Below are 23,090 nucleotides of genomic sequence, written 5' to 3' on the forward strand. Positions count from 1 at the left end.
CTCCTTCATTCTTCTGTCATAAAAGGATATGCCCTAGTAATTGGTTGTGACCATTGACACCATGATATCACACCCACCAACATTCACAAAATACTAGTACCAATTCTGTTTCTAAAACGGATGTCACTTACCGATCAACACATTTAGCGACTTAGCCATAAGGCCCTATTATAAACCCCACAAAGAAAGTGAATACTCATGTTTCGCTGCGTATCTAATCACTGATATATTTTTACTTCATCATAGAAAGATTTCATGAGTGTAGAACTCACCGATGGGCATGTAAAAGTCAGCTATGATCTGGGTTCAGGAATGGCTTCCGTTGTTAGCAATCAAAACCATAATGATGGGAAATGGAAATCCTTCACCCTGTCAAGAATTCAGAAACAAGGTGAGTTTCTATGGTAATAATGCACTGTGAGCCTTAATCATGCTATCCAACGTTCCCATGTATCTAATCATGAGGAAGACCCTGTCTGTAATTTTAGGTACTCACAAATTCTGTGAAAATTGGATACACTCATCTCTTTGGCTTAGATGATAGGTGACTTGGGTTACACATGACTGATTGAAGAGGCAAATGGTTCTCTGTCATTTTCTTTGAACATTGAAAGCTTAATTTGAAAACATCAAACTATCTTACAACTTGTAAAATTATATCCTGTAGTAGATTTGAAAAGGTTGTGTGCTTGTCTTTCCTTCTTATTTTACCAAGATGTTTCCTTTAGAGCGACTCACACATGCAATTTGTAAGGGTGGTCGCACAGTTACCAGTTCTTTGCTTTTTAAAAAGGCCAAATATTTGTATGTGTGCAAGTAAATAATCGAATAACAATAATGTAACCTCTTTATAGTTCAGGAACTCTTTCAACATTTTTTTTCATTTGCTGATTTGAGCAGGTATTTTGTTCTGGTGTTAGAGAAAGGGAAACATAGGCTCAAACTTACATGTGGTCAGAGACGTATATATGTAAGATCTCATAAGCAAGATAGAAATCCAAGTCTCTTAGGTCTTAGTGTGCTGCTACTATTATTTAAGTATAATTCCCCTCACTCTGTGTACTATAGCATTACCAATATCTGCAAATGGAACTTTGATACTTCTGTTTATAAAATTAAACCTAATTAGTTTTCATTGTGCCAATGTGATATGTCATGAGAATTTCGGTTTAACTTTGCACCATTCTTCATTCCTGTGTTTAACAAATATCTGGCAAGCACACACCGCATAAGAACTGCATAAGTATTGCATAAGAACTGAGTGAGGTCTGTCACAAGTCCTTGCCTTCAAGGAACTTGCACTCTAACGGGGGAGATAGGCAAGTAAATCAATGGTGAGAAAAGCTAATTGCTGTGTCAAAATAGGTATAGTAGATGGAGGCGCCTGGGTGGCTCAGTCGGCTAAGCGTCCAGCTCTTGATTTTGGCCGAGGTCATGATCTCAAGGTTCATGATTTCAACCTGGGAGTCAGGCTCCGCGCTGACAGTGAGGAGCCTGCTTGTATTCTTTCTCTTTCTCTGTGCCTCTCCGACTTGCATGTTCTCTCTCGCTCTCTCAAAAATAAATAAATGAACTTAAAAAAAAAAAGTATAGTAGGCTAGGAATCTCAGGAGAGAGATGTTTAAGTCACACAGAGAGGTTGGCGAATGCCCTGAGGCATGAGCAGGAGTTGAGAACTTCACTGGATGGACAGCACCTTTGGACACTTCAGAGAGGTGAATGTTGTGTGAGAGCCTAGAGGCCTCAGAAAGCATCATACATCATCAGACATCAGTTTCCAGTTGCTCTTCCTTGTAATATGGAGGTCTGGAGAAACTCCTTAGTTGGAACAAAACCTGGTTTGTGCTTATATAAGTTGGAGTACTGCCGTATACATTGTTCCAGCATAAAATACGCACAGTGCACATTTGCATGGGGGAGGCTCTGCATAATACTTAAGAAGAGTGTTTTACTCTGTTTGACCCAACATTTCCCAAACTTCTACGATCACTAAAATCTTTCCATTTATGCAAGACTAGCATTCTGCTGAACACGATTTGGGAAAGGCTTTAGTTAATGTCGAGGAGCAAGAATTTCCCGTCCCTTTCTGGGTCCTTCTAGCTGGACCCAAGAATCAAATTGACAGAGACAGATTAACAGGACAAAATCCGATTTGATCGTGTACATGCAGGGAATCCACACACACATGGAAATTCCAAAGACAGGCAAAATGAGGTATATGTGTCATTGTGAACTGAGAAGAAGGTAGGGGTCTGGGACTTCAAAGGGAAGAATGCAATTTACAGGAAGATAAAAAGAAAGGGTGGGGGAGGGGGTAAATGTTTCATGAATAAATGTTTGTTGAGCCACTCAGAAACAATGGCACACAGAAGACTTTGATCAGACAGGCCTTGCTAGGTTCCTCTCTCTGTCAACTACACCTAGTTCACAGTGCAATGTCATTATCTGTGGTGATAGTGCTCTTCTGGGAGCAGGTCCTCTATCTAAATTCTTCTAGGCAGTTGTGGGGGAGGAAAAGGGCTTTTCCTGAATCAACCGGGTTTTGGTTGCTTTTTTCCTACAAGTATTGATTTAAATCCCAGCTAGATAACATACAGTACAATATTAGTTTCAGGTATAGAACTTAGTCATCACTTACATCCAATACCTGGATGTGAGTACTTGTGCTTATCACAAGTACCTTCCTTAATACCCATCATATATTTAACCCATTCCCCAACCTGCCTCCCTTCCAGTAACCCTCAGTTCTCTACAGTTAAGAGTCTGTTTTATGGTTTATCTTTTTCCCCTTTGTTCCTTTGTTTCTTAAATTCCACATATGAATGAAATCATATGGTATTTGTCTTTCTCATACGGTATTTGACTTATTTCACTTCGCATAATACACTCTAGCTCCATCCACATCACTGCAAATGTTTTTGATTGTTTGTTTAAAAAAATTTAAATGTGTTTATTTTTGAGAGAGGGAGAGAGAGAGAGTGTGTGCACCAGCATAGGAGGGGCAGAGAGAAAGAGGCAAAGAGAGAAACCCAAGCAGGCTCTGTGCTGACAGCACAAAGCCTGACATGAGGCTTACTCCCACGAACTATGAGATCATTCCCTAAGTCAAACTCAAGATTCAGACATTTAACCAACTGAGCCACCCAGGAGCCCTGGTTTTGATTGCTTTTTAGCTCACACTAGTCTTCGTATATAAGTGGCTCATCTTGGAGTAGCCTGAACTTGGCCACTATAGTTACTACAAGTAAATCCATAGCCTAACAGGATGTATGTTGCCAAAAAATTTATGAAATGAGGCTAGAGAGATAACAGATCCAGTTCATAAAAGGCCTTATGAATTTCAACTTTATCCTAAAAGCTGTAGGGAACTACTAAGAGTTTTAATCTAAAATGTGACACCATCAGATTTGTGCTTTAGTAAAGTTCCCATGGAAAACTTTAAAGGGTAGATATCTGACAGTTTCAGGGGCTGCTGCAGTCCGCAGTAAACCAGGTGAACAGTGAGGAGAATGAAAGCATAAGAATGGAGAGGAAAGAGTAGAAATGAAAGATGTCAAGCATTTTAAAATCAAAGAGCTTTATTTATGATATACTCAACATGGAGGCTAAATATTTTAAAAAGGGACATCAAGAATAATTCCTTCCTTTTTCTTAAACAACAAAACATATTTTAGTGCCATGTACCAAGCTATTGGATCCAAAAAAAAAAAAGAATAGGTTTTCTAGAAAAGATGCTGGGTTCTATTTTGGACATATTGTGTGAAAGGTACTCTTAATATCTTGAGCAGCCTAGGGAAGCTGTGTAATTGGCAGGCAATCAGTTATGTGTACCTGAGGTTTCGCAGAGCTCTAGGAGAGATGGGCAGCTTGGAGTCATTATCATGTCATTAATAGTTGTAGCTGAATAGAGATGAGAAAAACCACGCAGCCATTTCTAGAGTGAGAGGATCCAAAGCCCTGAAGCAAACAGCAGTGTCGAAGGGGTATAATAAAGGCAGACTCCACAAAGGAGGCTGTAAAGAAATAATCCGAGAAAGGAGAAATAAGGAAGAGAAATTTTCAGAAGATCAAACTGAAGGCAGAGTGACCAATTAGGTTCAATAGTAGTCCAGGCAGGAGATGTATGATGACTTGAAATAAGAGCTACAGTGGAATTTGACACTAGAGAAATGCAAAATAAATCCACAGTGTGATACCATCGTATAGTTATTAGAATGCCTACAGTTACAAAGACTGAACATACCCAGGGCTGGCAAGAATGGAGAGTAACTGGAGCTCCTATACCCTGCTGAAGAGGATGGAAAATGGGCAGCCGCATTGGTAACTGGGTTGGCATTTTCTTATTAGGTTAAATATATACCTACTATATGAACCAGCCATTCCACTCCTAAGTATCCACGCAAGACGCATGAAGCGTATTTCCATACAAAGACCTTTACCAGAATGTCCATAGCGTCTTTCTTTGTGGGCCTCAAAAAACAGAACACTAAATCAGCTGTTAACAGGTTAATAGATATACAAATTGTTACATAGCCCACACAATGGAATACTATTTAGCAATAAAAATAGTGAGCTAGTAATCTGCACACAAAATGGATGGATATCAAAATAAATATTGCTAGTGAAAGAAGGCATACATAAAAAAAGTTATGTCAAATATATAGAAAACACAAATGAACCTATAGTCTCAGAAAACAGAGGCTACATGAGAATTAGGTTGGGTAGGGAGGCACAGGAAGGAAGGATAACAAAGAGGCATAAGGAAACTTTTGGGGTGATGGATATGTTCACTTTTTTTGTTTTTAGTGTGGTGATGGTTTCCCAGATGTATACATGTCTAAAAACCTGTAAAATGTACACTTCAAACATAAGCAACTTCTATTGTGTCAATTATAGTTTGGTAAAACTTTAAAAAAAAAATAAGGTAGATATTAGAGTTATTTAGGAGATGAAATTAGCAGGGCTCTTGGTTGATTAGATGTGGAATAGCAAGGAGACAGTCAGCATGAGTCTCTAATTTAGGAGATTGGGTGGGGGTCATAGTGCCACCAAATAAATAATAAGGATTTTTGGGTAAAAAGATAATCATTTTGATTTGGAATGTGTTTAGTTTGAAGTACCGAGAAGATATACAGATGATTATGTCTCATCTGTTGAATGTGGATTTCTAGGCAAAATCAGGTCCAGACATATATATTTTTGAGTTGTCAACGTAAAGTAAGTAGATATAAACTGGAGGTTCCCTGGATAACTAAAACCCAAGAAGCGGCCAGATGGAGACGCATTAGGGAACATAACACTTCAGAAATATTCAAAGAAATAATCCCAAAGAAGGAAATCACGAATGAGGTTGGAAAGGTACAAGAACCTGGAGAAAGGTTGTCTGTCACTAGGAAAGCCAAAAGAGGCAATTTCCTAGAAGGAAGGAAATGTTAACATCAAAAACTGCATAGATGTGGATTAAGATAAGGACCAAAAGACCCTACTGAGTTTGGATGCAGGGAGGTCCCTGCAGATCTGAGAACAACTGAAATCCAAGGAGTAGTGGGATCAGAATTGAAATAAGCCTTCAGCAACGTGGGTCATCCCTCCTTTTCAGTGACCAGATTAGTTGTTTATATGAATTATTCTCAACTAGTTTATAAATGCACCCTCCCTTGAAATTGAGACACACTCTTTCAGGTGGCATTCCCCACCTGGCCTTGACAGTCACTTAGTAGAACCACAGTCACCACTAGAAGTGTGTCATATCCCTGAAGTACACTGATATAAACACAAGATTGAGAACAATCATTTAGATTTCAACCTAAGAGAGAGAAGAAAGGAATAGCCAAAGTAACAATTCATTTGCCACAACTCAGCATTGATTATAACATACTTGCTAAGCCCCTACTCTTTGTCTCGTATTTAATAAAACCCTTATTTCCCTGCTTACCCATAAATGATGTTTGGACTCATCAACTCTGAAATTTTATGTTAATAGCTATTCTGTAAGGGAAAGAAATAGGGCAGGACATGAAAGCAAGTGTTAGCATTTCATAGCAGAACCCACTTCGTTGCTATCACTCATGAAGGAGAGAGTAAAGCTCTTCCTTTAACTCAGTAAAAATATGCCGCCCTATGCCTCTCTGCTGGAGTTAACACTTGGGCCAGTGAGTTTCAATTCAATGTCTTTCTGCTCTTTAATCAGTTTTTCTTAGAATGGTTTCTAAAAATGCATATATTCATTCAGGGATACGGAGGAAAACTACCGCCAGTCAGTGGCTTGCCTGTGATAGAGAGGGAGAATTTCATTTTCACAGACACCATTAAAATATGCACCCGATCTGTGGAAAGAGGCTATTTTCATGTTCCAGTCAACAGCTCCATATGAAAACTTCTTTGCTGATCTGGATAAAAAGGAATGTGCATGAAAAAGTCTTGAAAATGGTTTTATAATTTTTTTTTATTTTAGCCACCAGTCTGATCAAAAAGTTATATGTGTATAAAATTAATATGGTATGTGAAAGTAATTCAGTTTTTATATTTTGACTTGCTGAATATTTTTAATAGGACAGTTACTCAGTCGGTGTTTTTTATTGTCTGTTTATTTTGAAAAAACTCTGCTTTAAGGATTTGAGGTATTAATAGGTTTGGTATTTCTTTTGATCATGTTTTAAATTTTATTTATTTATTTTGAGAGAGAGAGAGAAAGAGAGAGGGAGAGAGAGAATCCCAAGTAGGCTCTGTACAGGGCTTGAACTCTCAAACCCTGAAACCATGACCTGAGCCAAAGCCGAGAGTCGGAGACCCAACTGACTGAGCCACCTAGGTATCCCTGTCATTATTTTTTTTTTAATTTTTTTTAACATTTATTTATTTTTGAGACAGTGAGAGACAGAGCATGAACGGGGGAGGGTCAGAGAGAAAGGGAGACACAGAATCGGAAGCAGGCTCCAGGCTCTGAGCCATCAGCCCAGAGCCCGACGCGGGGCTCGAACTCACGGACCGTGAGATCGTGACCTGAGCTGAAGTCGGACGCTTAACCGACTGAGCCACCAGGCGCCCCTCCCTGTCATTATTCAATGGGGCAATTATGTTTGTTTTTATTGAAGATACTTCCTTTTGGAAAGGGCTACAGATTACAATGGAATTTTAGAGTTTGATATTTTTCTTTGTTTTTCAAAAAAGTACTATTCTAAAAGTTATGAGTTAAGGGAAAATAATAATGTTCCATGGTCAAATAAATTTGAGAAATACTTCTTGCTCAATGTCCCCCAATTGGAGCATTACATTGAACATTAGTATGTCAGAAGATCTGGGCAGTCATAAAATTAAAATATATGTTTAATTTGCTTAACCCAATGTTTGTCATATTTATTTGAGCCAGGAACATCCAGGAAACTAGCGTTCCCAAGAATAAACATTTAGAAATGCCCTTATAATCCACTGGTTTAAATAGCCATTTTCAGACCCTTGCTAATTCAGATCCAATATCAGGCGAAGATTTAGAGGCTGAATCTTTCATGTTAATGAACTGATACCTCAGTATGCATCAAGGGTCCAAAATATATGAAGCAGTTAAAGGCTAGGCCTAAGCAAATATTATGGTGAGAAAGCACATAATTCAGAAAGAGCCTAGCCTCCTCGTCAGAATGAAGGGGAGAAAATCAATGAGATAAGGGGTTCCCATCTGCTTTCTGAACAAAACAGACTAAACAGAGAAGTCCCTCTCTTCTTTCCTTTGTCAGGCTATTATTTTTAAGCCCTCTTTGTGGATAGTTTAATACTTTATTTTATTGATGTCATTGCTTCTGCGATTATTCAATAGATATACGTGGTCCAAATGCTTGGGAAAGTCAACGTTAATTTGAGAATTAAAGTAAATTTATCCTGAAGTAACAGTGATAATACAGACATGGTTCGTCTCGCTCAAGTAAGACTTTCTCTCTCCTTTACAGCCAACATATCAATTGTAGATATAGATACTAACCAGGAGGAGAACCTAGCAACTTTATCTTCTGGAAACAACTTTGGTCTTGACTTGAAAGCAGATGACAAAATATATTTTGGTGGTCTGCCAACACTGAGAAACTTGAGGTAATGTAGTGTATATTTAGAGCTAAGGATTAAGTTTTAATTAAATGGCCACCCTGCTCACTGGAGTTCTGCAGTTTAATTACAACAGGAATGTCGCATAACCTTTAGTTGCAGAAAGGCTTAATTAAAAAAAAAAAAAATCATGTTACATGTTAGAACAACACCAGGATTTAGACGCCCAAGGATTAATTGGATATCTTTGTTGAAGAGATGGATGGAAATCACTATTTCCCTCATATTCACCTGATGAAAAGAATTGTAAAAGTAATTAAAGGTGGAAACTAGAGTTGAATGTGCGTCTTGTAATTGCTCTTCTCCTCGCACATTCACTGCAGATCATGGCACACTGACATTGCTTAGTGTTCTAAAAATCAGTCAGTGTTCCAGAATACTGTGAGTATAACCTATTTTGTTGCTAAGCATTAGCATACTAATGCTATGTTGGAGCTTTCCCATATGTCTAATGCTAAAGCTGTATTAGTTATTCTTGTGTCCCTGCCAACATTTTTTTTAATTTCACACATGTTTTTTAGATAGCAGGATGGGGAGATATAATTAACTCATAGTTTAGTTCAAAAAATAAACTCAAGAAACTAAAAAAATCTCAGGAAATATTTCATGTGTATTTAATTAATTTACTGCTTGTTATAAAACATCTCATAAGAAAAAAGAGTTATAAAGCACTTGGTGCTCAATAAATGTTAATTGAGTTTAATTAGAACGGAATGAATTGACTTGGTTAAACCGTAAGAACTTACTATAAATACAGACTACCTCGTTTTTAATTTTTGTTTTGTTTAGTTGGCTTGTTAGTTTTTAATGGTTATAAAAGTCCTATCGCGGTGTTTCTTCTCTTATTTTTTTTAAAGTTTATTTATTTTGGGGAGAGACAGAGACGGTGTGAGTGAGGGAGAAGTGGAGAGAAAGGGAGCGAGAGAGAGAGAGAGAGAGAGAGAGAGAGAGAGAATCCCAAGCAGGCTCTGCACTGACAGTGTGGTGGCTTGAACTCGTGAACCATGAGATCATGACCTGAGCCAAAACCGGGAGTCAGACACTGAACCGACTGAGCCACCCAGGCACCCCTTGGTGTGTCTTCTCTTAAAAGACGCATTATGATTGGAGGGATTCTCAGAATAACTGAGAAATATGGTAGTCACTTGTTTTTGAATTTCCCAAACGAGCGGTGCAATTTCAATCTCGTTTTATGATAGCTAGCATACAGACTGAGTTTTACTCTTCTCCCTGTACCTATATTCATGGACCAAGCAACTAAATACCAGTCTTTCAAGAGTATAAGTTGGTAAGCTTCATGGGGCTTCATTCTGCATTCATCCACATTACGATATACTTGTGTTAAGCATGTACACTTACAGTGTCTGGTCAGAAAAACTCATTGCAGATCAAATGCGTTTGGACTGTGACATGGTCATTACTCAAATATCTGTTATTGTCAAGTGTTCGCTGAGAGTCTACTATGCGCCAGGCACTGTATAAATGCAGATCTGACAGTTGCTTCAGTCTAAGATTTATTTTGCAAGATCATTAACTAAATTCCCTATGAGTGAATTAAATATAGCCAAAATAAGGCTATCAAGATGTAGCTTTATGTATTCTAGGGATGACTTGGTTTTAATTACCATAAAGTGATTTTAGGAATTACCTATAAAGGTATATTTGTTAGCTATATTAAGATAGGTTTATACATTCGTTTTCAGACTGCATATTTAATAAATCTGTGTCACTAAAATGTTTTTACTTGCTCAGTACAGCATTTTATAATTATGGTATTTCTATGGTAAGGTACATTATCCCCATACAATCTTTAGACATATATGTGTGAGTAAGCAAGGAGCTTTGCATTCTTAGTTTGCTGTTACTTTGCCCACAGACAGGATCTTAATATGGTAAAGTTCAAAAGATGAGGTAAACATAAATTATTTTTACATATATTAAGTTCAAGCTCATCGAGAGGGAATATTTATCAACAACTCATGAATACTACAGCATAGCAATGTTTGCGCATAACAGATTAAAATTAGTATTTTAAATTTGTATTTCAAAATAAACGTTAAAAAAAATTGAAAAAAAGAAAAATAAAAAGGGGTGCCTGGGTGGCTCAGTTGGTTAAGCATCTGACTTCGATCCAGGTCATGATCTCACAGTTTGTGAGTTCGAGCCCCACATCAGGCTCTGTGCTGATGGCTCAGAGTGTGGAGCCTGCTTCGGATTCTGTCTGCCTCTCTCTCTTCCCCTCCCCCACTCATGTTCTGTCTCTCTCCCTCAAAAATAAACGTTAAAAAAATTTTTTTGAAAAAACATTTGTACTTCAAAATAAACATTTCCCATAGAATAGTGTGGAAAGAAAATGGTCATCTTTGGATTCGAATTTCACAGGGGTCAAGGGCATATGTCTGTTTCCTGTTCTGTTGGTTTTTCACATTCCCTTCTTTTTAAGATTGCCATGTGATACTTTTTAAAAAGACTTATGATTAAAGTGTATTGTTTTACTAAATGAAAATGCAATTGCAAGTAAATTGTGTTTGTTTGTTTGTTTTTTTTCTCTTCCCTTTGACCTAGTATGAAAGCAAGGTAAAACTTAAATTATGCATGCCTTCTTCAAGTGCATGGGTTGGGTAAATGTGGCTTCTTAGACACAGCAGTGGTGCAGAAGCAGAACAATACCTATGCAGCTTAATTCGTAGTACATTTCATGAGCAAGTAATACATTCTGAGAGTTCTCGTGCTGCCCTTTACTTACTGAGATGCTGCTGCTCACCCACCGTGAATCGGGCTGCAATTTCACTTATTTCACCAGCTATGAGGACAGATTTGCTCTGCTTCCTTTCTGAACTGCCCACGCACAGTGCCCCCTGGTGCACATACGCAGGAGCACACATGCAAAGGTCAGCTGGTCAGGTTGATGGGCACGAGGTAGCTCTGGGGACAGAGCAGAGCAGTCTGTTGGGTTGAACCCTGGACTCCCATCTGTCAAGTACCATGCTGTCTGCTGAACAATCAGCCTGTGCTCCCAAATGCTCACCACTGCCTCGCTGCTTTTTGCAAGCCTGCAAATATGCAAATGTTTACAGGGCCCTTGCACCTCTTTGCAAAGCTGTTTATTTATTGTCATGTTTATTTAGAATTAGCCATGAAGCCAGATAAAAGGAATCTCTGGAAATAATATATTTTAAACCATTATTTGACTTAATGGTGACGAAGTTTGTGGACGGTCCCCATAGTTTCCCAGGAGCATTTTAATTCCTGTTTGCAGAAAGACATTAGCATGAAAGCTATGAGCAGCAGGCCTCCGTAAGTGGCTGATCAAACCCCAGCGATGTGCAGGGCTGGCACACTCTGGCTAGTGCCTGGTGTTTTGATATTTCAGAGCCTAGCTATGCCACATTTCTGGAAAGGAGATAATATGGCCTAACTTAGCCAAGACATTTTTAAAACAAAGTGTAGACTCCTAACACCAGAAACTAGAATGTATAGAAATGAAAGTATATACAAAAAAATTATCCAAGTTGTTTTATCACAATATAGTTATGAGCCTAGTCATGCTTTTTGCTGGGATGGCTAAAAGGCAAAGGCTGTCTTTCAATGGAAATATATAAAACTCTGGAGTGACACTGTGTAGCTTTGTAATGCTGCCTTTGAGGCAAACAGAGGAAAAGAGGCCTGTGGTTACCATTAGGAATCTGATCACATGTGATTGCTTATCCCCCGTGCTTTTCATAGCATTGAGCCTACTAAATCATCGTGTTTTGAAATAGTTCATTGTGTGTCCATGAAACAGTGAACTATATAACTTGTAGAAGAAACTTACTTTATTGATAGGACCTCTGAAAAATTTGTGATAAAGCGGTCATCCTTTAAAAGAAAATATGGAAGCAAATGAACACTGGGAATAAAATTCACCCATTCCCTATTCTTTATAAATAAGAATATAAGCAAGATCCTTACCCTCCAGTTGGACATGTTCTTCATAATAACAAATCGACTGAGCAGAAGGAGGAGACCTTGGGAATAATGGGAAATGACCAAAGAAAATGAAGCAGTTCCAGAGACAGAAAAGACAGAACAAATACGTGGCATGACATAAATCACCTGATACACATGCCAGTGTCTGATTTTCTTTCCCACCTGTTTTTCCGCATGCCCTATGTTTTTTATTGAGGCAAAAAAGGGAAACCTGGCATCATGAGACAATGAGAGAATTAATCATTATCCTAATAATATTTTGGTGTTGATTGGGCGGGTTTTACAGATGCTTATTAACACCAAAAAAAAGTATTATTATTTTTTATCCCAACAGACCTGTATTATTCAATATGGTAGCCATCAGCCACAGTGACTACTTAACTTTAAATTAAATAAAATTAAATAATAACGTCCAGTTTCTCATTGGCATAAGCTTCATTTCAAGTGCCAATAGCTACATGTGACCAGAAACTACTGATTTGGACAATGCAGAACAGAATATTTCCATCATCACAGAAAGTTCTATTGGACAGTGTTGCTATCGATTAAATAAAGAAGGATCATCACTGACATCCTACTAGCTGCTGTCCATTGAGCACTTCACATGTGCTAGCATGTTGGGTTTTTTCTAAGCAATAATGAATAAAAAGTAAACATGCAAGTGTTATTTGGGTATAGAAGACATTTTCAACCTTAAGGAAGATGGGTTTTGTGCCTTTGGTTGCTTGATTTTGTTATTGCCCCATTATAAAATAAGGACGTTGGGGTCAATCTATAAATCCAATGTTTAAGTATGTTTTTTAAACTATGTAATCCAAAAGAATGTTTCTTAGGCTTTGTTTTAGTTAAAACTTTAAAGAGAAATATAATATTATCTTAATCTTCAGCTGCCCCTTCTCTCCCCCAAAAAATCTCAATGACAAAAAAATTTTTTTTTTCAAAATAAATGTTTCCCATTTTTTCCCTAAATTTTTCCCCTAAATTTTAACTTTTTTGGCTCATAGTTTTATTACTCTGCCTACTCAATTATCTACTCTTTGGTACAAAAAAGAAAACCATTTTGTTACACACATGAAGCACTTAAGAAATCAGTAATTCCTGTATCGTGAATTTAAGTGCTGTGGGTAAGATTATTTTTAAAAGAGAGGAAGAACTACATAAAGATTCTTTCTGCAGGATGGGGTAACATCCATTTCATCCAACCAGTGGATAATGGAAGCGTGGCTTGCTTGGTACACGTGTGCACATATGCACAATTTGAGAAACACGTGCCTGCCCGTGTGTCAGTTCGCGCCATATGGCTCGTGTCCGGTAGTCACAAACACCATACTGCCATGTCCCTAACGGCGTTGCTTTTGTTTTCCGTGTAACTTTTCAACAGACCAGAAGTAAATTTGAAGAAATATTCGGGCTGCCTCAAAGATATTGAAATTTCGAGAACTCCATATAATATACTCAGTAGCCCTGACTACGTTGGCGTTACCAAAGGATGTTCACTGGAGGTTGGTTTGTTTTTAATGGCTTCCTAAATGCTTTCATATCTGACTAAATTGACTTAGTTTGGGTGCTCTTACGGGGAGCAATCCCTTGTTAATATATTTTAAATTCTTAGCTATACGTAAATAACAAAGCAAGATTGCAGCACTTCTACAAATTACCATAATCACATAAATGCAGGAAATGGTGTGATGAAGACCCCAAATTGTGAACCAATTTCCCACATGGATAATACTTCATAACATCTATTTTTAATGTTAACCTCTTTTCTGATTCTCTCTCCTTTTCAAATACTACTTTTCCCTTTCCTCATTTTTGTTAATCTATTTCAGATTTATTTTATCTCCCTGTGTCATATATAGCTTTATTAGCAGCCTTCAATTTTTTTCTGGAATGTACTAGGAATTTACACAAATAACAAGTAATCGTTTATACCATAATCATTAGTGCATAGCATCGTGTCTACAGCTTGAGAGTCAAGCCTGCTTTTCTTTGGAAATGGCACAGACTAGGAACTGTCTACAAAGACCATCTTTGACAGGACTGCAAAGTCCTTTGCTGTTAGGTATCTTCAGGATCTTTTCTTTGTACCCAAAGCTACCCCTAGTTCCATTTACCTAGTCTGCTCTGACTCTTCGATAGGGGCCGATTCATAGGAGAGAGAAATAATAGACCCAGCTCTGCTCTCTTAAAATATCTCTGACCAAGAGTCAACAGTCATTAGGAAATATTAATAAGAAGTTTATGGGAATCCTGAAAGCAATGAGTTTGTTTCTTAAAAAATGTTAAAAATATCATACTTACAAAATTTTGATTACCTTGATATGACACAACTATTCATTTCACTGCTTTCTCCAACTGAAATTATTTTAAAGCATGGCTATAGAGCTCAGGGAAATCACGGAAGAATAGGAGAAAGGAGAAGTGAATCCATCTGTGAGACCAGAACTTTCGGGGTCTTCATGGTTCATAGTTGGAGGCTCTAGTTTGGAATTGGCCATAGATATCCATTATGAGAAGCTCAGGAATAAGGACTAGGGAAATACAGAATTGAACTCTAAGGATCCATGCTGGCTTCTTTAAGGAAGTTTTACTAAGAGCTTTAATGTTGCAAAGGCTACTCTCATCCACATCCCAAAGATATATACATGAGGATGGGAAACTGTCCAGAAAATTAATAGCCTGTATGTGTGAAAACGATAATTCTATAAAGGCAATTTTCCGTCACCAGGAATTATTTTACAACTGAAATATGAGGCAGAAATGATGTGGATAAATATTGAAAAGTCTGCACAGTAGTTTTATCAGAACTATCCAAAAGTCTATCATTTGAAATTTGGAAACAAAAATAGAGGATATATTTTACAATACTTCTGTCACTTACCTGGGCCTGAAACCCTGTGGGGGAAAATATTCTGTGCTAGAGGATGCCATGATTTTACTCCAGCAAAATCCAGAACTTTGAAAATGACCGTTTTAAGCACTCAAAATGCCCAACAACATGGGTTTGCTTAAATAAATCCTAGCACATTTATACAATGGAACGTCCTTCTGCCATTAAAAGTGATGATGAAATTTATGTTTCCTGAGAGAGGTATCTCCCACATACATAAATTTAAAAAGGAATTTACAAAGGAATGTGCCTATCAAGATTCAGTGTAAATATAAAAAGGAGGAGAGAGCAAGGTTGTGAATGAATGAATGAATGAATGCATGCATGATGAACACACGAATGAATGAATCAATGAATGATAAACGCGATATGCTTCTGAACAGCTTTGAGAAGGAGTGAGTTTTGCTTTCTCTCTTTTACACTTTGCTACTATCTGAAATGTTACTGCTTTAATTTTATTATTAAGAACAATTACTATTTTCATTTTGAGAAGTAAAGTGGACTACGAAATGTTTGGTATGCTTATTTTTAAGATTTAGGTTTTACCTGATTTTTTAAATTTTTCTAGAATGTATTTATACATTTGATAGCAATGGACATCTTACCTTGGACTTATCACTGAGGAAAATGCAGACATAAGCCATGGTCGTACTCATCTATAAAATATAAACAATTAGTTGACAGAGGGTATTTAAGGGATTCTGAGACTGTTTTCAAGAGAGATTTAGCAAGATAGAATTAAACCAAAAGAAAATGTTATCGATCAGTGATAATCATCTGTATTTTAAATCAAAAGTGCTCAAATAAAAGCAGATGCCTGAATTTTTATTTTAACCCAAACTGCTTAGAAAGTTCGGTCATGCCTGGAGATAGTATTTCTTCAGTTGCTCCTAAGTTTTCCATGTAACTCTTGAGTTTCATGCTTCCTGAAACAATGTATTTTATGGTGCCACTGAGTGCTTGAAGGAGAGTGAGATGGAGAAATTAATTTAAATTTTTATTTCTGATGTTTTCTTCTCTTTTTCCCTTTTACCCACAGAACGTTTACACAGTCAGCTTCCCAAAGCCTGGTTTCGTAGAGCTGTCCCCTGTACCGATTGATGTTGGCACAGAAATCAACCTGTCCTTCAGCACCAAGAATGAGTCTGGGATCATTCTCTTGGGAAGTGGAGGGACGCCAGTACAACCTCGTAGGAAACGAAGGCAAACTGGACAGGTACTCTCAGACCCAGTTAACAATGCATTTTCCCTAGTTCTTACATAAAACAGTTATTTTATAAGGAGATGGGTGAGACATTTAGGTTTTGGAATGGTCTTTATTTAATTTTTAATTTATTAAAAAAAAAAACCTTTTAACATTTATTTTTGAGAGACAGAGAGACAGATCATGAGCATGAGAGGGGCAGAAAGAAAGGAAGACACAGAATCTGAAGCAGGCTTCAGGCTCTGAGCTGTCAGCACAGAGCCTGACACAGGGCTCAAACTCACAAACCATGAGATTGTGACCCGGGCCGAAGTCCGACGCTTAACCGACTGAGCCACCCAGGTGCCCCTATAAATTGTCTTTATACATTTAGATTTGCACTGTTCATTTCTCCTATCATCTTTCTTAGGACAGCTATCTCCATTATGATTTTCCTTGTGGGTCAGTCCTAGGTGCAGTCACACTTGTATTTGCACCTATATTCCGTATGGGTTTAGCATATGAGTATTTAAAGAGAGAAAGCTTAAAATATATTCTAATTACAATCATATTCTCTTGTCTCAAAATCCAATTCCTTATCTGGATATCTGTAGATGTCCAGCGAGGATACCTTAAATTCAAATTTAAATTGCTTCTAGGATCAATTTCCCAGTTTGACTAGCCAACATGATGCAGTCTGTTGAGGCCTAACCCACTCCACCCTCTCTGGACACAGAGAAGGCAGGGAATGGACCTGGGATAGGGAATGTTAATAGAGCACAACCAACACAAGCATGGACAGTAGTCTATGCTCAATTTCACTCATGACATGAACATAAAGCCTACATAGTGTCTGCATTATAAGGTGTGAACTTCAATTTTCATAGCCCATAGCCATTTGATTGTTAAAAGCTGTCTCTTAGGCACCATAACTCTTTACTGCCTTCATATTTCTCCGGTACTTTCAATCTAATGTTTTTAAATATATATATTTTTTCCACATGATCTTGTTTTTCTCAGTGAAAGAGTTCATAGGAATTACCTAGTCTGCCATCGCCAAAGAATGGAATGCTTTACAAATATGTCCTTAAATATGCATGCATTCTTATAAACCAGGTTGTGTTGTTTGTGATTTTATGTTTTTTAAAAAATCATTTAAAATTGGGTAATCAGTAATACGGTGGACCCTTGAACAAAATGGGAGGTCGGGACATTGCTCCCCTCCACACAGTCAAAAATCCACATATAACTCCTGATTCCCCAACAACTTAACCACAAATATCCTACCATTGGCCAGAAGCCTTACCCATAACATAATCATTCGATTAACACATATTGTATATTATATGTATTATGCAATGTATTATATACACTGTATTCTGAAAGTAAGCTAGAGAAAAGAAAATGTTATTAACATCATAAGGAAGAAAAATACATGTATAGTACTGTATTGCATTTATCTTAAAAAATCTGCATATAAGTGGATCCACATAGTTGAAACCCATGTTATCCAAAATACTGTATAATAAATCTTATTCTTCTCCCTAAGAAAAATAAATACCAAACAAAATAAATTCAAAGATGTATAACCATGAGTAACTTCAGTTATCTCAGGAATACAAGAGTATTTTAATATCAGAAAATCTAAAAATTATATAATCATCTCAATAGATGCAGTGAAATCATTTGGTAACATTTAATACCTATTCCTGATTTAAAAAAATAATAATATAGATGAATATTAGAAACTGAAGAGAAATGAAAAAAATGCACTACATACTGTATGATGCCATTTTTATAGATTTCTAATATAAGTAACACTAAACAGGCAACTGGCTGGCTCAGTTGGTAGAGCGTGCAACTCTTGACCTTGGGATTGTCAGTTAGAGCTCCACATTGGATATAGAAATTACTTAAATATAAAATCTTAAAAAAAAAAAAAAGTGGGGCACCTTGGTGGCTCTGTCAGTTAAGCATCCTACTTCGGCTCAGGTCATGGTCTCACAGTTCATGAGTTCGAGCCCCACATCGAGATCTGTGCTGTCAGTGCAGAGCCGGCTTCAGATCCTCTGTCCCCCTCTCTCTTTGCCCCTCACCTGTCCACACACAACAAAAATAAATAAAATACACATAAAACCACATACTGTTTACAGATATATATGCGAATTTTCAAAGATAAGTTTTAAAAAGCAAGGGAATGATAAACATGAATTCCATGTTGTGGTTACCTCTAAGATAGTGAACCTGGGGGATGGTGTTGGGAGGAAACTCACAGAAGATGCGATCATACTGTTTCTTAAATTGGGTGTAGATTTACAGGTATCCATTTAATTGTACAGTTGTGAACATAGCTTCATTATTTACATCTCTTATGTTGTGAGTAATGTACCAAATAGTCATAATAAAAATATTTTTTAAAGAATATAGAGGGGAAAGAGTGTTATTTTCTCTCATTTCTTACTGCACATAAGCACTTATATAAATTTCCCCTTAAATTCCTTATCTTTTAATCTTGAAAAATAAAATTATTTTCTTACTATTATGAACGATAAGCTAGTTATAATAAGAGGACCAGATGAAACATTGTGAAGTAGGTTTTTACTAAAGGGTATATGTTTCCCAGGTCATTGTCAGATAATTAAGCACCACCTACTGGCTCCAAATTTCTCCCCTTCAAGACTAAATAAATGGACTTAAATCACCAGCTTTCAGGATAGTTCCTAAAATAGAACATGTGCCCATTAGAACAATTAAAATGAGAACATATTAAGTACTATACTACAAAGTAAAGTGGAAATAATATGTTAACATTTCAACATTTTAATGATAATGAATATTCATTTTTTTAATCTCATCGAAGTGCTATTTGAAAGAGGAGACAATGTTAAATAGTTCACGTCTGTTGTAGAACCAATGCTGATTACACTGACATATTTTATTTTCCAAAGCTAACGTTTTGATGCTATAACGTTTTGATAGGGTTATTTGTGATTCTGTTCTGCTAAAGGAGTTTGAGACATCGAACCGTCATTCACCTGAGAAAATTTTAATTGAGCGAGTGGTTTGCAGTTGCCTCTTTGATGGATGGTGAGCACGAGTCCAGGCCCTCTGGACATGGTGCTTTGGACATACAGCTGCCTAGACGATTTAGTAAATCATCAAAAGCATTATGATAGGTGATTGAAACCCTCTCCACCACCGCAGGTGACTCACAGCGGACCGAGTGATCATGGTGCCCTCATGCTCTACAAGAAAGGGAGCACACGTGGCATCAGCTTTGGGGACAAGGAATGCATTCAAGCTCCCTGGGGTTCATAATCTGATCTCAAAACCACACTGGTTGCTATAGTAACAGTAGCAAGAAGAAAGCAGTCATGTTTGTGGATGAAAAATTGTCTTCCTTCTTTCTAAGTGTGGGAGACAAGTTACGTGTTGATGATAGTAATCTATTCCAGCAGCTCAGAGAACAAATTGCAGTCTAAACACTCAAAATGCCATGAGATTGGGAGTCGGATCTGATTTCCAGAAGCTAGCTGTCCACTTGTGAAGAGGAGAGAGAGGGATTGACACCCTTTGTTTCCTGACGCGTTTTGTGAGTTAGAGACCCGGTGCAAACACAGCTGTTACCTTCAGCATGGCAAATTTGGTTTGCGGAGGGTCCTGTATTCCTACATCCGCTTTCCACATCATCTAACGAGCAAAAGTGACCAATGATTAAAAAGCTTTTGTCAGCCACTTTAAATACTCTAAGAAAATATTGAGCCTTAAATTCTCAGGTAAGATCTCAGAGCCAATGAATCTGCAGATCTGTCAGGGAACCTTTAACGCCGTCGTAGTGGAGACCCCTCTTTAATCTTCAACCACCCCTTGATATTGCAGGCCTATTATGCGATATTCCTGAACAAGGGCCGTCTGGAAGTGCATCTCTCCATGGGGACAAGAACAATGAGGAAAATTGTCGTCAAACCAGAGCCGAGTCTGTTTCACGACGGGAGAGAACATTCCGTTCATGTCGAGAGGACTAAAGGGTAACAGTAGCCCTAGAGAACTTGTAACTAACATAAACTCCTTGACTCACATTAGTCTCAGACTGGACCTTCGTATGTGTGGTCATACAAAAGCATTGTGAAACTATCAAGTCGCTTAATTTCATCTTCTTTACGTTTCATACTTCGGGAACCTCATTTACCTTGGCCCCTAGGAATTCTCTTAGCATTTTTTATTCTGTGCAGTTCTCCGCTCCAGCTTTGGAAAAACCAAATACATCTTCTGAAGCTATAGATAAGAAAAATCCCTCCCTCCGCACCTCTCAAATATTCTCTTCTCAAATAAGGTATGCGCATAGCGAAACACACAGAACAGCTCAGCCGGAACCAGCAGCCTTTGGCAGCTGCTATTTCATTCAGGTTCCAAAGCAGTTATGGCAGCTGCTTAGAAACCTGTCACAGATCCGGACTGTGCAGCAGCTGCAGGACCTACTGAGAGCTGCTAAGTGCACGCTTCATCCCTGTCCCCGCCCCCCTCAAGGTGCCCAGGGTCCCTGCAGAGTGGCTTCATGAGGGAACAGAGCTGAGGGAGAGAAGGGAGAAGGCTGCTGTCCAGCCATCAGTGCGTGGAGGCTGCCTCTCTAAGGATCCATGAGAGCACTGCTTCCCAGCCCTGAATCACAAAATTGGCAGCAATAGTGTTGTAAACTCATCTTTCATTTCTCCACGACGCTGCGGCACTTGATATTTCCTGTATTGGGAAAGTCATCTGTAGTTTTCATCAAAATGTTGTATGACAACTCCGGTAATCAGTTTAGAAGGACAATTAGAGAAAAAGAAAACAGAAGCCCAGAGATTTCCGACCTCCAAACCAGCAAGCCATTTAATTAGACTGAAAACACAGAAAAGAACTGGAAATCAAATGTGAGAAAACCTCAAGACACAGGGAATATTTGTAAATACGACAACAGTATGAAGGTCTAACAAGAGTTCAAGTGAACAGATGCTGTTCTATACAGACCCATATTTTCTAATTATCCTCTTGTGTGGATAACAGTTTAGATACGTAATAAAAATGTCGTATCTTCTAAGTAAATGATAAAGCTTTCCTTGGCTTTTTTTTTTTTTATTATATAGAGCATTGGTTTGTGGCTATGTTGATACTAAGCATTCTTGCAGAATATCTACTAACTGAGATGTTTAGAAACCATGATTAAGACAAATGAGGGATCAATATTCAGACAAACTAAGAACTTTTACTAGCCTAATAGCCAGATATGTCGGTCATGGTCTCTGAGGAGGAATGCAAACTGAATTTTCTCATTTGAATCTCAGCAACCACTCTGAAATACTATTTTACATGTCTTCTAGACCAGATTTCAGCTTCTTTGCCAAATGCTAGTCCTTCTCATTGTGAGAAGGACTTTGTAACGTCTTTAAACTTTAAAAATTTTCAGCAAAACAAGTGCAGACTTGAGAAATACAGCTGACAAAAAATAATCACCCAGAATATGTTATTCTGTACAGAAAGGGTTCTCACGTTCCCAAGTGCATTACAATCTTGCGCTAAAGTGTCCTTTTAACAGGTGTCTCTTCAAGAAGGGCATTTTATGATGCCAACTTCACAGCTGTTGGCCATTAATCCAACCTTTATTTGATTAAGTTCGGTGTATAGTACATCTCTGAAAACTGGTCATTCGGTTAATTGGCCATATAAACAAACACTTTTGCCATTCGCTGTTAATTAAAGGATAATGTATTAGACATATTAGTGGGTAGTCACTGAACTCTGTGGCAAAGCAAGAACACATCTGCTACCATAATGTCTCATTCAGCACTCTAAGGTCAAAACATAAGCATCGCCTATCCTTTAAGTAAGTGCCCCAATTAACTGATTAACCAGAGATCACTAATGACCCTAACAACTTCACCCAGAAACATTCTTTAATGCTTCATACTCATTCTGTGACACGCTCTGTGTCAAATACGAGACACAGATTATTTCCTTTGATTGTGCTAAGCGTATGTGAAATCTGCATTAATATCCTTCCATCACAGATGAAGAAATATTAACTAACTTGCCCCAAATCACGTAACTAGTAAATAATAGAGCCAGGATTTAAACCCAGGTGTATATGATTTTCACACCTCTACCTGTGCTTGCCAACTATTTATTCTTACCCTTTTTTGTGACCTCAAAGATTGTATTACTTCATGTTGATTAATTTGGAAATGCTTGCTTTCTCCTAACACCATTCAGATCATAAATGTCAATTATGGCATTTTCTTTCTTAAATGAAAAGCCCCGGATAAAATGTTAATTTTCATACGACCTCACAAAATCATTGGATTTTTACCAAACTGAGAGGCAATCTTTTCAAGATTGTCCTGGCCCTCTTCTCTCTCCCCTGTTATCTCTCTTTATCCTTCCTCTTTCACTCTCTCTCTCCTTTTCTACCCCTTCCTCTGCAAAAATCTCATTTGAGTTACTTTGGTGTCTAATTCCATGGTACTCCAGAGATCTCTACCTCCTGTAAGGGTTTTGCCCTCTTAACCTTCTCTTGGACTCCACTTACATGGCCAGTAGTTCTTCCTAAAGCCCTAAGAGCCTGGAGTAGATGCATAAGGCAGTGATTTTCTCCTTTGTGAGAGCATTCTTCAATACAGGTATAGAATTGGGCTAAAGGCCACAAAAGTTAGACCAGATACTTCAGGAATAATCTGGATTTCCAGAATGGGCTCATGATTTGGACACTGCAACCCAAATATTTCTTACCATCCAAAATACGTTCAATCAAAATAAAATTGCAGATTTTGTTTTGCATGTAGATTACAAATGTCAGGGTACTTCCCTTAATATCTTCTATAACCCATTTGGCAGATTGAAAATTGGTATAAGATTGAAAACAAAATCTTATACCAATACTCCAAACAAACAAGAAACAGAATGTAAGTAATAAAATATTCAATT

The 23,090-nt window shown here is 37.7% G+C and overlaps 1 protein-coding gene across 5 annotated transcripts in view; it reads left to right on the forward strand.

Annotated features, from left to right (window-relative positions):
* The window catches only part of LAMA2 (laminin subunit alpha 2), a 609,603-nt gene that overhangs the window by 549,955 nt on the left and 36,558 nt on the right, over window positions 1–23,090 (forward strand). For 4 of the 5 annotated variants that reach the window (XM_042987144.1, XM_042987145.1, XM_042987147.1 and 1 more), the window contains 6 exons: window positions 247–391; window positions 7,941–8,079; window positions 10,657–10,668; window positions 13,442–13,562; window positions 15,990–16,166; window positions 20,013–20,161. In XM_042987144.1, coding sequence (XP_042843078.1) covers window positions 247–391; window positions 7,941–8,079; window positions 10,657–10,668; window positions 13,442–13,562; window positions 15,990–16,166; window positions 20,013–20,161 — 743 coding nt within the window. The remainder of the gene's footprint in view (window positions 1–246; window positions 392–7,940; window positions 8,080–10,656; window positions 10,669–13,441; window positions 13,563–15,989; window positions 16,167–20,012; window positions 20,162–23,090) is intronic. The other variant, XM_042987146.1, reaches the window with a different exon arrangement.

The sequence above is a fragment of the Panthera tigris genome, chromosome B2, assembly GCF_018350195.1.
Source record: "Panthera tigris isolate Pti1 chromosome B2, P.tigris_Pti1_mat1.1, whole genome shotgun sequence".
Lineage (NCBI taxonomy): Eukaryota > Metazoa > Chordata > Mammalia > Carnivora > Felidae > Panthera > Panthera tigris.